Genomic DNA, 13448 nt, shown 5'->3' with positions numbered 1-13448 from the left:
TTGATTTTTTAAATAGGTAAATATTTTGCAATATTTGTCTTTCTGTTTGCACACTTGATTTTTTGTGCCACGCAACATCACTTTAGAGGTCATGCTTTGTTAAGTCATGATATCAGAAAATTATGCTGATTTTTGATCCGGTGTTTCCACAGAATACTCGCATCCTATCTGCAGTGGATGATATCCAAGTTTTGCTAGATGACCACATTGTTAAAACACAGACTATGTGTGGCTCTCCTTTTATTAAACCAATTGAAACAGAAATAAGGGTAAGTGACCATTATTTTATATTAGATAACTAAAGGGCAAACATTATTGTTTTTTAATTTTAAATTAAAATTAAGTTACAAAAGAATTAAAAATGTATTTTATATCACAGAATAGTATTATATAAGGTGTCATAAACTGTTAAATCATGTGATCACAATGTCTTCAACGTATTGTGTGTTAACAGAAAGCAGAATTAACAGTCTGCTATACTCATTGAGGTATTACTGTCAAAAGCGATACAACATTTCATGTATGCAGGAACCATCTCCATTAGAAAATAGCTGAAATTAATGAAGAATGCTGAAAAAGGATATTTTGGGTAGCAAAAAAGGAATATTGGTGTGATCAAAATGATTGACTGGTTCCTTGCTCAATCTATATGTGGGTCTAGTGGCATTAGTCTAAACTGCTTAATGTTGACATGAAAATAGTTGACAAAAAAGGGCTAAACCAGAAAGATTGACAGAAACTAAACACATCAAACAAATATTTTTGCAGGGGGCCCACTGTACCCATTACCTCCTGCCAATTAAAAATACCAGAGCTGAAGTTGCACAACAGAAAGGAAAGGGTATGTACCCCTCACTGGTGTGATATTGATTCTGTTGATATTATAATTTTTTGTTAACTGCTTCCATGTCAACGTTAAGTAGTTAAACTAATACCACTAGACCTATATATATCTGTATATGTATATATATATATATATATATATATATATATATATATATATATGTATGTATGCATGGGTCTACTATACATGATCGAAATTTCAAAATGCCGAAACCCATATTGCCGAGACCATATGTTCGATTTTGAAATTTCGAACATGTAAAACAAAAAAAAAAAAAGCTATCTACAAGTTGCTGCACCCCCCACACCTCCTGCTATTTAAATACACCAACTCTGAGATCGCACTACAGTGCAGAAAATGTAAATGTTCCTGTTCTGCACTATAGGGAGCTGTCCGTTCAGAACGTTCGAACTTCCAAAAGTCGATCATGTGGTCTTGGCCATACAAAAGTTGGCCTTTTGGAAGTTCGAGCATCTGTAGGGAACCCATATATATATATATATATATATATATATATATATATATATGTATATATCTGGATATATATATATATATGTATATATATATATATATATATATATATATATGTATATAGCAATATATATATATATTTATACACGCACACACACATATGCAATATATATGTATAGTAATATATATATTTATATACATAAATAAATATATACAAAAGGGGTAAGAACCTAGGCCAGCATTTTTCTAAATTTAAAAAAGATCGTTTATTCAACACTGATTCCTTGGGTATTACGGGTAGTACATTTTGTGGTACATGTAGACAATGCAAAGTCATGGCTAAAACAAAATCTTTTACATCTGTCAATACAAAAAAGGTATTTGACATACGATGCTTCATTACATGCAACAGCACTTGGGTAGTATATATGGCTGTCTGCCAGTGTGGAGCTTTTTATGTAGGGCAAACTTCTTGTGCGTTGAAGCAAAGGATTTGCTTACATATCAGTGATATTAAGTGTCAACGCAAGAAGTGCCCTTTATAAACACAAATTAGTCCACCCTACATCACATTTTATATTCATAGGTTTGGATAAAGTTGTGGCACCAAACCTAGGGGACAGTCATAGACATCAAATGTTGACCAATAAGGAGCGTCGTTGGATTATAAATTTGGGAGCAATGTTTAAACCAGGGTTGAATGACCATTGGTAATAATTGTGGTTTTTGATATATCAGATGTTCTTAGAAAAATATTAGTGTATCTCTAATTGTACATAAGTCATTGGGGTTTATTAACTGTGCTGCACTTTTGTCATTTGATTGTGGGTATCACCTGGGGGCTATTGGGATGTATGTGAATATTGGGATATATTCACATTTCATATGATGTACTTTTGCACACCTTAATGTATATGTTTCAAATAAGAGTGGTTGTTTGAGTATGTTTTTCAATATTGGAATGTATATATTAGTATATGAATGAGTGGGAGTGCTTGTGCATTTACATGTATGTATGTCTTTGGGTGAATGTCAGGTTATTCTATTATGCACCATACTAATTATGAATGAGTAATATTTCATTGCTCTATTCAGTATTGTGCTTAGTACACATTTAAAGTGTTTATTCACTATTTCTTTTTATATATATGTATAAATAATAATTTAATCTTTCGCCCTTAGCTATTAGTAGCTCGGGCTTTATGTTTACTATTGAAGCACTGTGTCTTTAAAGAGTGACGTACTGAATACGCATTGCGCGTATATTTAGACCTGCCTTTCTATTTTTCAACTGCACACTGAGGACGCCTGAGCAAACCGCCACGGTTTGTGTTGTTGGGCTGTGGTTGTCCCAATAAATTACTCTTCACTTCATGCTGACCTTGTGATTTATTTCGAGTGCTGGGATTATTTGTGGACTTTGTGTATGCAGCCCGAGCACCAATTGGTTCCGTGCATCATTTCTGTTTTTTGGTTTTTCCTTTACGGAGTGCTGGAACAATTCTTCTTGTGGATTACTCTACTTTAAAGGGCCTGTGAATTTCATTTCCATCGTGGTGGGCCTTGACTGAACGAGGGACCTGTTTTGTGATTACATACGGGTCAATATTTGTTGTATGGTCAGCTCCAGTGTAAGAGTGTATACTTTTCTTTACTACGGCCTTGAAGTTATGGCGAAAGGTACTGATTTTTTGAGTTACATTAGAAATTTATCTTCTGATAAAGACGACAGTGCTTGTTTTACTGGTGCTATGGATAGAAACGCTAGCGGGTTAGCTACACGCTACAAACCTACGGAGGCAGCAGATTGCTTCAATGGTTTATTAGAGGCTTCCAAACGTGTTAGGGCCAATGTTTGGCATTGTAAATTATTAAAAGCCTACTTAGTTGCTAAAATTGCACCGAGGGGCTTACGGGTGTATGTGGAACCAGGTTTGGGCAATATGGATGAGAATTTTATGGCGAAATGGAGGAGTATACAAGCCACTGCTTCAAGTATGTTTTTGGAACTGTTGGTTGAACATTATGAGTTACAGCTGCCTAAACTGCTGTCCAAACTTGATGAATGTTATGAAAGTACGCAAAAGTTTGTGAATACCTCTGAATATGAGAGTCTTTACACTAAGTTTATTAATGATTCAGAAAAATATGATAAAGAACTTTCTAAGCGGAAACTACAAAAATACCAACGTGATGTCAATGATTTCAAGCAATGTACTATGTATACCTGGAAGAAAACTAAAAAGGGTGTCCGTTTCAACGAAGACAAGTTAACCCCCAGGCCAAAAAGAAAGAGGGTGAAGTCTATTCTAAGGCGACATGAAGACACGACAAGTGCCTCTGACTTTTCTTCTAGTGTGTCTAATACTGACACGGATGCTGAAAGTGTACCAGAGGTCCCTTCTCCTTTGTCCAAAAGATTTAAAGCCCCTTTAGAAGGGCAGGGCGTAAACATCGAGGGGGTAGAAGATGCCATATTGAATGCCTTCAAGGAGCAGATGCCACAACACAAAATGTAGATGGACTATCCACTGGACAGTTTAATAATGATATTGACAACTTGGTCATTAATTTAACTGACCTGGAGTTTTCCTCCAGTGAAATCAGTGTGCTTAATAAAGGCCTGGGATTCATTCCTTCTTTTTTTGTTTCTCATTATGATGTTATTAATGATTTAAAATGCTTCTGCAGAAAGCTTAATTTGAAACATTTCTTTTCAGATCCAGAGCATGTGACTCAATATGAGAATAGAACTGGATTTAAATTTAAGAAATCACAGTTCATGCCTCCATATCACAGTACAGTCAAACTGTTTGAACAATTGGTAATCAAAGACCTACATTTACATGAGTCTGAGATTTTTTCTAAAAAACAGTATAATTTGACTAGTGAGGAAAATAAAGCCCTAAACAATCTTAAAAATAATAATAACATAGTGATAGTTGGGGCCGACAAGGGTGGGGCAGTAGTCATATGGGATAGAAAACATTATCTAGCAGAAGCTCACAAACAGTTGTCCAATGCTGAATATTATACAAGTCTTGATTCTGACCCTACTGTACAACATAAACAGGTTATTGATGATTATTTAAAGCTAAGTTGTGAACGTCAGTTTATTACACCACAGTTGTTGAGAGAACTACAAGTAGATTCTCCAGTTTTACAATATTTTTGCATATTGCCCAAGGTGCATAAAGACATCTTGAACCCCCCAGGACGTCCGATAGTAGCAGGGAGAGGATCATTGACTGAACCGCTCTCTGAATACCTGGAATTTAAATTGAAGAAATTGTTGTCCTATGTAAGAGCCCGTATTAGAGACACTCAACAATTCCTGGCAATAATAGATGATATCCAAGTGGACAGAGATCAGTTTTTGGGAACATTAGACGTCCAATCTCTCTACACATCTATACCACACACAGGGGGTATTGAGGCAATCAAATATTGGATGAATTATTCAGGTATTTTCTCCAGTGAGGAGCAAGAATTTTTGATCAGCATTCTTGGGTTAATGCTTGAACACAATGCCTTTACATTCAACCAACAATGGTATTTACAGGTGAAGGGTACAGTGATGGGGGCTACTTTTGCCCCTACTTACGCTGACCTGTTTATGGGGTATTTTGAAATACAGTATATTTATACTATACCTTCAATGTTCAAGCCATATTTAATTATGTGGAGAAGATACCTCGATGATTGTTGGGTAGTGTGGGGGGGGTCTAGGGACCTTTGGCAGACTTTTATACAATATTTGAATTCTAATGTTCATGATTTGAAGTTTACAGGCAATATCAATCTACATGAAGTAGAATTCTTGGATGTTTTAGTGGGCAAGGAGGATGATGGATCTCTCTATATGGATTTATATAGAAAGCCTTTCTCCAAAAATGCCCTGTTACATGCTAATAGCTGTCATCCCCCCCACACTATCTTAAATATACCTGGGTCACAGTTTCAACGAGTTAGAAAGATTTGTTCTTCTGATGAACGGTATCACAACAAAGCTTTGGATTTAGAGTCTAGATTTTTGTATAGGGGTTACCATAGAAACATAATAAGAAGGGCTAACAGCCATGCTAGTTCTATAGATAGGGACTCCCTATTGACTGATAGGGTACGTAATTGTGATAGTCCTTATACTAGGTTTATTACAACCTATGGAACAAATACATTTTTTGTTAAAAATGTATTAAGGAAGCATTGGCACATTTTGGAATCTGATGGGTTTTTCGGCAAACACATTGATAAAGTGTGTCATTTTGGATACAAAAGGGGTAAGAACCTAGGCCAGCATTTTTCTAAATTTAAAAAAGATCGTTTATTCAACACTGATTCCTTGGGTATTACGGGTAGTACATTTTGTGGTACATGTAGACAATGCAAAGTCATGGCTAAAACAAAATCTTTTACATCTGTCAATACAAAAAAGGTATTTGACATACGATGCTTCATTACATGCAACAGCACTTGGGTAGTATATATGGCTGTCTGCCAGTGTGGAGCTTTTTATGTAGGGCAAACTTCTTGTGCGTTGAAGCAAAGGATTTGCTTACATATCAGTGATATTAAGTGTCAACGCACAAGAAGTGCCCTTTATAAACACAAATTAGTCCACCCTACATCACATTTTATATTCATAGGTTTGGATAAAGTTGTGGCACCAAACCTAGGGGACAGTCATAGACATCAAATGTTGACCAATAAGGAGCGTCGTTGGATTATAAATTTGGGAGCAATGTTTAAACCAGGGTTGAATGACCATTGGTAATAATTGTGGTTTTTGATATATCAGATGTTCTTAGAAAAATATTAGTGTATCTCTAATTGTACATAAGTCATTGGGGTTTATTAACTGTGCTGCACTTTTGTCATTTGATTGTGGGTATCACCTGGGGGCTATTGGGATGTATGTGAATATTGGGATATATTCACATTTCATATGATGTACATTTGCACACCTTAATGTATATGTTTCAAATAAGAGTGGTTGTTTGAGTATGTTTTTCAATATTGGAATGTATATATTAGTATATGAATGAGTGGGAGTGCTTGTGCATTTACATGTATGTATGTCTTTGGGTGAATGTCAGGTTATTCTATTATGCACCATACTAATTATGAATGAGTAATATTTCATTGCTCTATTCAGTATTGTGCTTAGTACACATTTAAAGTGTTTATTCACTATTTCTTTTTATATATATGTATAAATAATAATTTAATCTTTACGCCTTAGCTATTAGTAGCTCGGGCTTTATGTTTACTATTGAAGCACTGTGTCTTTAAAGTGATGTACTGAATACGCATTAGCGTATATTTAGACCTGCCTTTCTATTTTTCAACTGCACACTGAGGACGGCTGTGCTAAACCGCCACCGGGTTTGTGTTGTTGGGCTGTGGTTGTCCCAATAAATTACTCTTCACTTCATGCTGACCTTGTGATTTATTTCGAGTGCTGGGATTATTTGTGGACTTTATATATATATATATATATATATATATATATATATATATATATATATATATATAGTGGGGGTTACCATTATAGACGCAGACTTTGTTAATTTTCCTGTAGTACACTGCTTCTGCTCCATCTGAGATTTCTTGCGATTCTGCTTCACTATCAGGTGAAACATTCAGTGTAGCTTCTGAGGTACCAGCACAAGTCTCTCCCTCTAGCCCTTCATAATTTAGACTTCTTCTCCTCTCCATCTGCCTCACCTGGTCTTCCATGTCCTCTCCTAGCTTCTGGCCATATTAATTTGCATAGTATTATGAATGGACAATATCCCACAATTTCTCCAGCCACCCTGGTCGACATGAGCATCCTGAGGCAATGTAGCAATTGCTTCATGTACACTGACAGCCCTCTTCTTCTAGTTCACACAAATTCAATTTGTGAGGGCTGCATCTGTGAAGACTGGTAGAGATGGGTGAAGGCTGCCAGCCTAGCCAAATAGAATTTGATACATAAGTCTAACATTAGTAAATATAAATGTAAAATACAGGCTTGTGTCTTAAATGTAAAGAAATGCTGTTTCAACAATGTAGCAACATTGCCATCTGCTGTAAGGAAAACTAAGCCAAGCATTTCAAATGTTCTTTGAAATTAAAATTATGTTTTGTATGTTCTTTGATCTCCAGAGCTCGGAGCCATTTGGTCTGGGCTATCACATTCTTTCTGTTGTTTTAACTTAAGGAATACTTACTAGAGTGTACATGTGCAATGTCTTTTATTGTTGTAGTTTCCTGAGCAGGTGTTAGATTGTTAAATAATGTAGCCTGTTGGCCTGGGAACTCCAGACTAAGTGTCAAAATGATGTAATGTGTATACTGGGAAAACCTAAGTGTCAAAATGATGTAATCTGGGAGGGCCCAGCAGAGATGTTTGTTAGTGATTTTAAAAACTATTGTTCAGAGAGAGACTGTAAGCATTTTGGTCTGGACATCTAACTTATGCTCTCTTTTTGTAAGTAAGTTACTTTAGAAGTATGTTTTTTTGTAGAAATAGCTAGGACTGTAAAGATTAGACTAGGTGTTTTTCTGTTATATGTCAGAACTGTACTACGGAATTATTTTAAGTTTCTTTGTGATCTCTGAACTCTTGAATGGCACTGCGGTGTAGTAGTATCATCTTGTATTTTTAGTATCTATTATTAAATATTTTTAAACCCTTCTCAACTGTGGCTGTTTTATGTAGAGATAAGTTAATCTCTAGAGTACATTGCATATTTATATAGTTTACTGTCTATGCTACTCCTATAGCATTAGCCCTGGGCTATACTACCAATTGGATAATAATATTGCACAGTAATAATGGGACACCCTTTTAAGGGCCTTTAGGTAGCTGATAATTATTAGCTGGTGGTGGCAGTAATTACTACCGTATAGTCTGGGTAAAAGGGCACAGCTGGAGAATCTGTGTTAGCCTTTCCCAGGAGTGTCTGTGAAGTTGTATAAATACTTATCTCAAAGTGTGTGCGTGTGTCAGCTACTTGGGCAGTGACACGAAGCACTGGTTGGACAGAGAGGGTACTGGAGTTAGCTTGCCAGCTAGGCTGAGATCTGGACCCTATAGCTGTGCCAGTGGGGAGTCTTATTGGGGACCTGGGGAGCAAGGGAGCAACCAGCCCCAGACTGACTGTGATCTCTGTATGCACTTAAGGGAAATTGTACTTTACTGTGTGTATTTGTTATCCTTTCCTCTTATATGAGATGCCCTCTCTGGTGTTAGTGGTGAGGACTGAGGCTCCTTGATTGCTGGGCCAGGGTGTGGGCGTCACATGTGGTGGCAGTGGTTGGGATAAGATATCCTCACGTGTTTGGCAGCGGTGGGATATCCACATCACATATTAATTAGTTGGCAAATACTAACTGGCTTGTAGTGGTGTGGGTAGAGTGAATCCTGTAGCTTATGTACAGTGAATACTCAGAGTTCAGATCACAATTGTTTTATTTCTTTTGTTAGCTTAGTTAGGCAGGCAGCATGTCAGCAGAGGAGAATGGAAAGCTGACAAGGAGCCAGCCGGTGGACATGTGCCAGGCTAGGGGACTGGTGCATGGAAACCTGACTAAGGCAGACCTGATTGCAGCCTTGGTTACAGCTGCATCAGAAAACAGCACCCAGGAGGACTATGAGACTGGTAGTGGGAGATGCAATATCTTCAGAGAATGGACAGCTCAACCTTTCTACGAAGGACAATCAGACTGGCAGTGGAGATACAGTATCCTCGGAGAGTGGACAGCTCAACCTTTCTGCAGTGGACTTAAAAATCCAGCTGGAGCTAAAGAGACTTGAGTTGGAGGACATTTGGAGATAGAGGCTGAAGATAAAGAGCGTCAGAGGAGGCATGAGAGGGAAATGCTGACTCTTCACCAGAGTCATGGAGGTAATAGGGAAGGGAGTAACTGGACCCCAGAAGCACAACAGGTCAGTAAATTTCTTCCGCAATTTAAAGAGGGGGATAATTTTGATAGTTTCATTCATATGTTTGAGAGGGTTGCAAACAGTGTAGTGTTGACCAAAATCTCTGGGTAATGTTCCTGACCCCCTTACTCCATGGGAAAGCTGTAAATGCATTGGCTAAAATGTCTGACATTGCATGTTTTGATTATACTGCTGTAAAAATTGGAGCTTATGGTCATTGTACTCCATTACATGCTTGCTAAGGGAATTAGTCTATTTATTTTATTTTTTATGTCATACAGATGTTCGTGTATGCTTTTTTTCCCAATTTTGTATTATAGATAACATCAGTACTAACATGAGGGGTGGTGCATGGTCACTCTTACTTGAGAAAAGAGAATTATACTGGCAATTACGTTTGAAAACTGGGAACTGGCCAGGTCTGAACGAACTTATTTCCATTAACCCTATTTTAAAATTAAAGGCATTGGAAAGATAAGATATATTTCTCCATTATGTATTTTAAACATTTTAAATTATTAAATTGTTCAGCATTTGTTGTATAATGATGTTAATTTGTGATTGATATTTATTTCTCTTAACATTTTAGCTATACCTAGTTCTTAGTATTTAATTACACAAATATTTATTGTTTTAATATATTTAACACATTTAAATATATTTATTGTACACTGTCATTTTAGAACCAGTGTTTGCATAGTGTTTTATAGGGTGGTGTGTTCCCTGACTTTTTTCAGTTTGTATATTTTGCCTGCTTTTTAAGTTATTAACTGCATATATTGTGCTTTTAATGACAGGATTAATTAGTTCAAAACTGGAGGAACTTCTTGTTGAAACTGTATAAAAAGGAAGTAACTATGTGTGTTAAATTGTCAGATGAAGACTAGATCTTTCTGGACGAAAGCGCTCAACTTTGGATTCTTATGTTCTGAACTTAATAAAGTGGATTCTGCATTCTACACTGTGTCGTGATTTGCAGTCTGCATTACTTGGAGTGGTTTCAATCCAGCTACTTTTTCTGGCTTTTGTATTTATCTGCTTCAGTTTGTACTTTGTAGCGACTTTTTTTTTTCCTATGTAACTTACTCCTACCCTGTTCTAAAGATCCCACGTCCTGTTCCTTTATCTTGTTACAGTACCCTCTACTTCAAACAATGATTCAGGCAACAGAAAGTAGAAGGGGTTGTTGCCATGCTTAGGGAGCTTATAATAAGGAAATAACCAGAGGTCCTGTAGAGGCACTAGAAATATTTCAGACATTTTATGAAAATCTGTATAAAGCAGAGAAATATGGAAATCAAGAAAATGTTCAAATAGAAATGGGTACTTTTCCGTTATTGTGGCAACAGTTGTAATGAGTGCTTGTGTGCACGACCCTTGTGTGTATCTCCTATCAAGCTCTCCGTGAAGCATCGCTGTTAAGTGGGACTTGAAGCAGTTGTAATTCCATTTTTCCATACTCAAAAAGGCTCATTTGTGAGTATGTAGGATTTTGTTTAAGACGTTGGCATCCAGAAATTGTATCTTGTTCTGATATTTTCTGTTCTTAATCCTTTGCTCGGTAGAGTATGGATGGCTGGATCTTTAAAATATTATTTCTGTTTACAGCATCCCCAGGCCAGAGGATGTGAAGGAAAACAATAAAAACACAAGAGTAGGCTTCATAGTAGTGTCTGTGTAAGAAATGGCTGTACAAGCAAGTGGGCAAACTTCGGATTCAAAACCTAAAGGCATCTCTGCACTGGAATAAACTATTATTGGAAGAAGAGGACTTCAGACTTGATAGGATCTTAAAGTTAATAAAATTAACCATGTGAAGTGTACAGGACATTCTCTGCCATTTACTAGTGTCTGAACATGGTTAGGCTCTTCTTTAAATACATTATACAGTCCGCCAGCTCTTACTTCACTTGAAAATATCTTAATGTATTTCTGTTACATATTATTGTGCAAATGTATACTTTACAGCTTTCAAGTTCTGACCAGACAAACACTGCAGTACAGTAAGGTCTGTTTCTTTCTGTTTCAAAACAACCGCTTCAGGGCTAACAGCTGTGCGATCATTGTGAGCATATTAGAACTGTTGCCCCAATAACGGAAAAGTGCCTGGAAATGTTTGTGGAAGAATTAAATATGCCAAGGTTAGGGGTAGATGAGGCTCGATTACTAACAGTTAGGATAGGAGGAGATGAGATAAAAATGGTGATGTATAACCAATCTATACGAAAGACCTCAGGAATAGATGGTATTCCTGTTGAAGTTTGGAAGCCAGGAGGGAAAAACTGATAAAGATCTGGGGAAGTTTGGAAGCTAGGAGGGAAAAACTGATAAAGCTCTGGAAGGTTTTGTTCATCACTATTTTATAAAGGAGGTGAAACACCAACATTCTGTAAGAAAGCTGTGGTAGCTGTAATACCTAAAGATGGTAAAGACCCATCTGGTCCAACTTCATACAGGCCCATTTCAAGTGTAAACCATGATTATAAACTATTCATGTCTATAATGGATAAAAGAATTACAAAGGTGATGCCAAAATCAATAGATATGGATCACTGTGGTTTTGTGGATGGGAGGCAACCATTTGACAACATTAATAGAACAATGGTCATCCAGATCATTCAGAGGGAAGTGGAATTTAAGAAAATATCACTGTTATTGGTGAATCTTGATGCAGAGAAAGCATTTGACAGAGTAAGCTAGGATTTTATGAGTAGGACAGTGGAAGCATTTGCATTCCCTGATAAAATTATAAGGTTGATTAGGAGGACATATGAAAAATCATAGGTGAAAATTAAAGTGGGTGGATTCCTCTGTAAGTTCTATTTGAGCAGAGGAACCAGGCAAGGGTGTCCTCTTTCCCCTTTCTTATTTGCATTATATTTAGAACCATTGGCAAAGAAAATAAGGGACTCAGAAGTTCAAGGATATAGTTGCTATGATAGTCAATAAAAGCTGGCTTTGTTTGCAAATGATATTTTATACATGATAAAACTAGAAAAGGACATTTCAGTGTTTTGTAACATTTTGAGACAGTTTCAAGTCTTTTTAAGAATCAAAATTAAGTAAGATAAAACAAAGACAATAGCTGTAAAACATCTGCCCACACACAAATTGGTGTAGCAATACCCATATTTATGGGGACATGATAAAGTAAAGTACTTAGGAGTATGGATTAAAAAGAATTCTGTTATGGCAGGTGAAGATATGTGAGAAGAGGCTAAACAAATAATAATACAAAAATTGAGAAACTGGAAGCTCTGTTTTATAGATACGGATAGCAAGATACAAGGAATCAAAATATTTAGTCCTTTTAGTTTTATACACAGGTCAGGCATATTGTTATCAACCAGAGGAGAAGTTGAGGATAGCAATTAATAAAGAGTTGAAGGACTTTATCTGGGAGGGGAAGATGGGAAGAGTCAAGTGGGATAAGCTGATCCTTCCAATAAAACAAGCTAGTTTTGGATTACCTGATTTGAAGGGGTATTTTAAAGCTACACAGTTAAGGCTCCTATACATAGCACAAGCTGAAAGCTATAATTCAAAGTGGAAAGGGAAGATGACAAATTGGGGGGGGGCTCAAAAAACAAGGAGAGACCAGTATTTTGGATGCAGATCCTTAGTGAAAATAGCAATAACCATACAGAATATTATACATTCCAAGAACTAAGCCAATACAGGAATGGAGAAAGGATATTGCTACTCAGTCTGCTGACACTGCAGTGCTGAAAATGCAGTGATCAAACTGAACTGATGAAATGCTGAGTTGTCAAAAGCAGTCATTCAGAAACTTTGTACATATAAGATGTGGCAGCTTCTGAGTTTTGCTGCATGGATTGTGTTCCCAGCAGCATGTGCGTTATCATCTCCAAGGCTAATGCAGTTAGGAGGTGTCATTTTTCTACAACTTGCAGCAAACTCAGGAGTAAATAATGAATAAGTCACACACACACACACACACACACACACACACACACACACACACACACACACACACACACACACACACACACACACACTCTATATTAGGAGATGTGCTGTGTGAGAGTTCTGTATGATATGTCTGGAATTTTGTTCTTTGTTTTGTGTGGCAGACTTCTTGGGGGTCAATATGAAACAATCAAATGTTTGGGCTTCACTAAATCATGACAGATCCTCTTATAAGAAAATAGGTAAAAAATGAATCTACAATTAATTGAT

General features: G+C 36.7%; 1 protein-coding gene across 1 annotated transcript in view; it reads left to right on the top strand.

Annotated features, from left to right (window-relative positions):
• Window positions 1-13448, top strand: part of DNAH3 (dynein axonemal heavy chain 3) — a 2217123-nt gene that overhangs the window by 1082159 nt on the left and 1121516 nt on the right. Inside the window, exon 21 of the mRNA XM_044089509.1 lies at window positions 153-269. Coding sequence (XP_043945444.1) covers window positions 153-269 — 117 coding nt within the window. The remainder of the gene's footprint in view (window positions 1-152; window positions 270-13448) is intronic.

Source organism: Protopterus annectens, chromosome 12.part0 (genome assembly GCF_019279795.1).
Source record: "Protopterus annectens isolate FY-2018-M chromosome 12.part0, PAN1.0, whole genome shotgun sequence".
NCBI classification, from domain to species: domain Eukaryota; kingdom Metazoa; phylum Chordata; order Ceratodontiformes; family Protopteridae; genus Protopterus; species Protopterus annectens.
The sequence above is the reverse complement of the archived record's forward strand: the minus strand, read 5'-3'. Positions and strand labels throughout refer to the sequence as shown.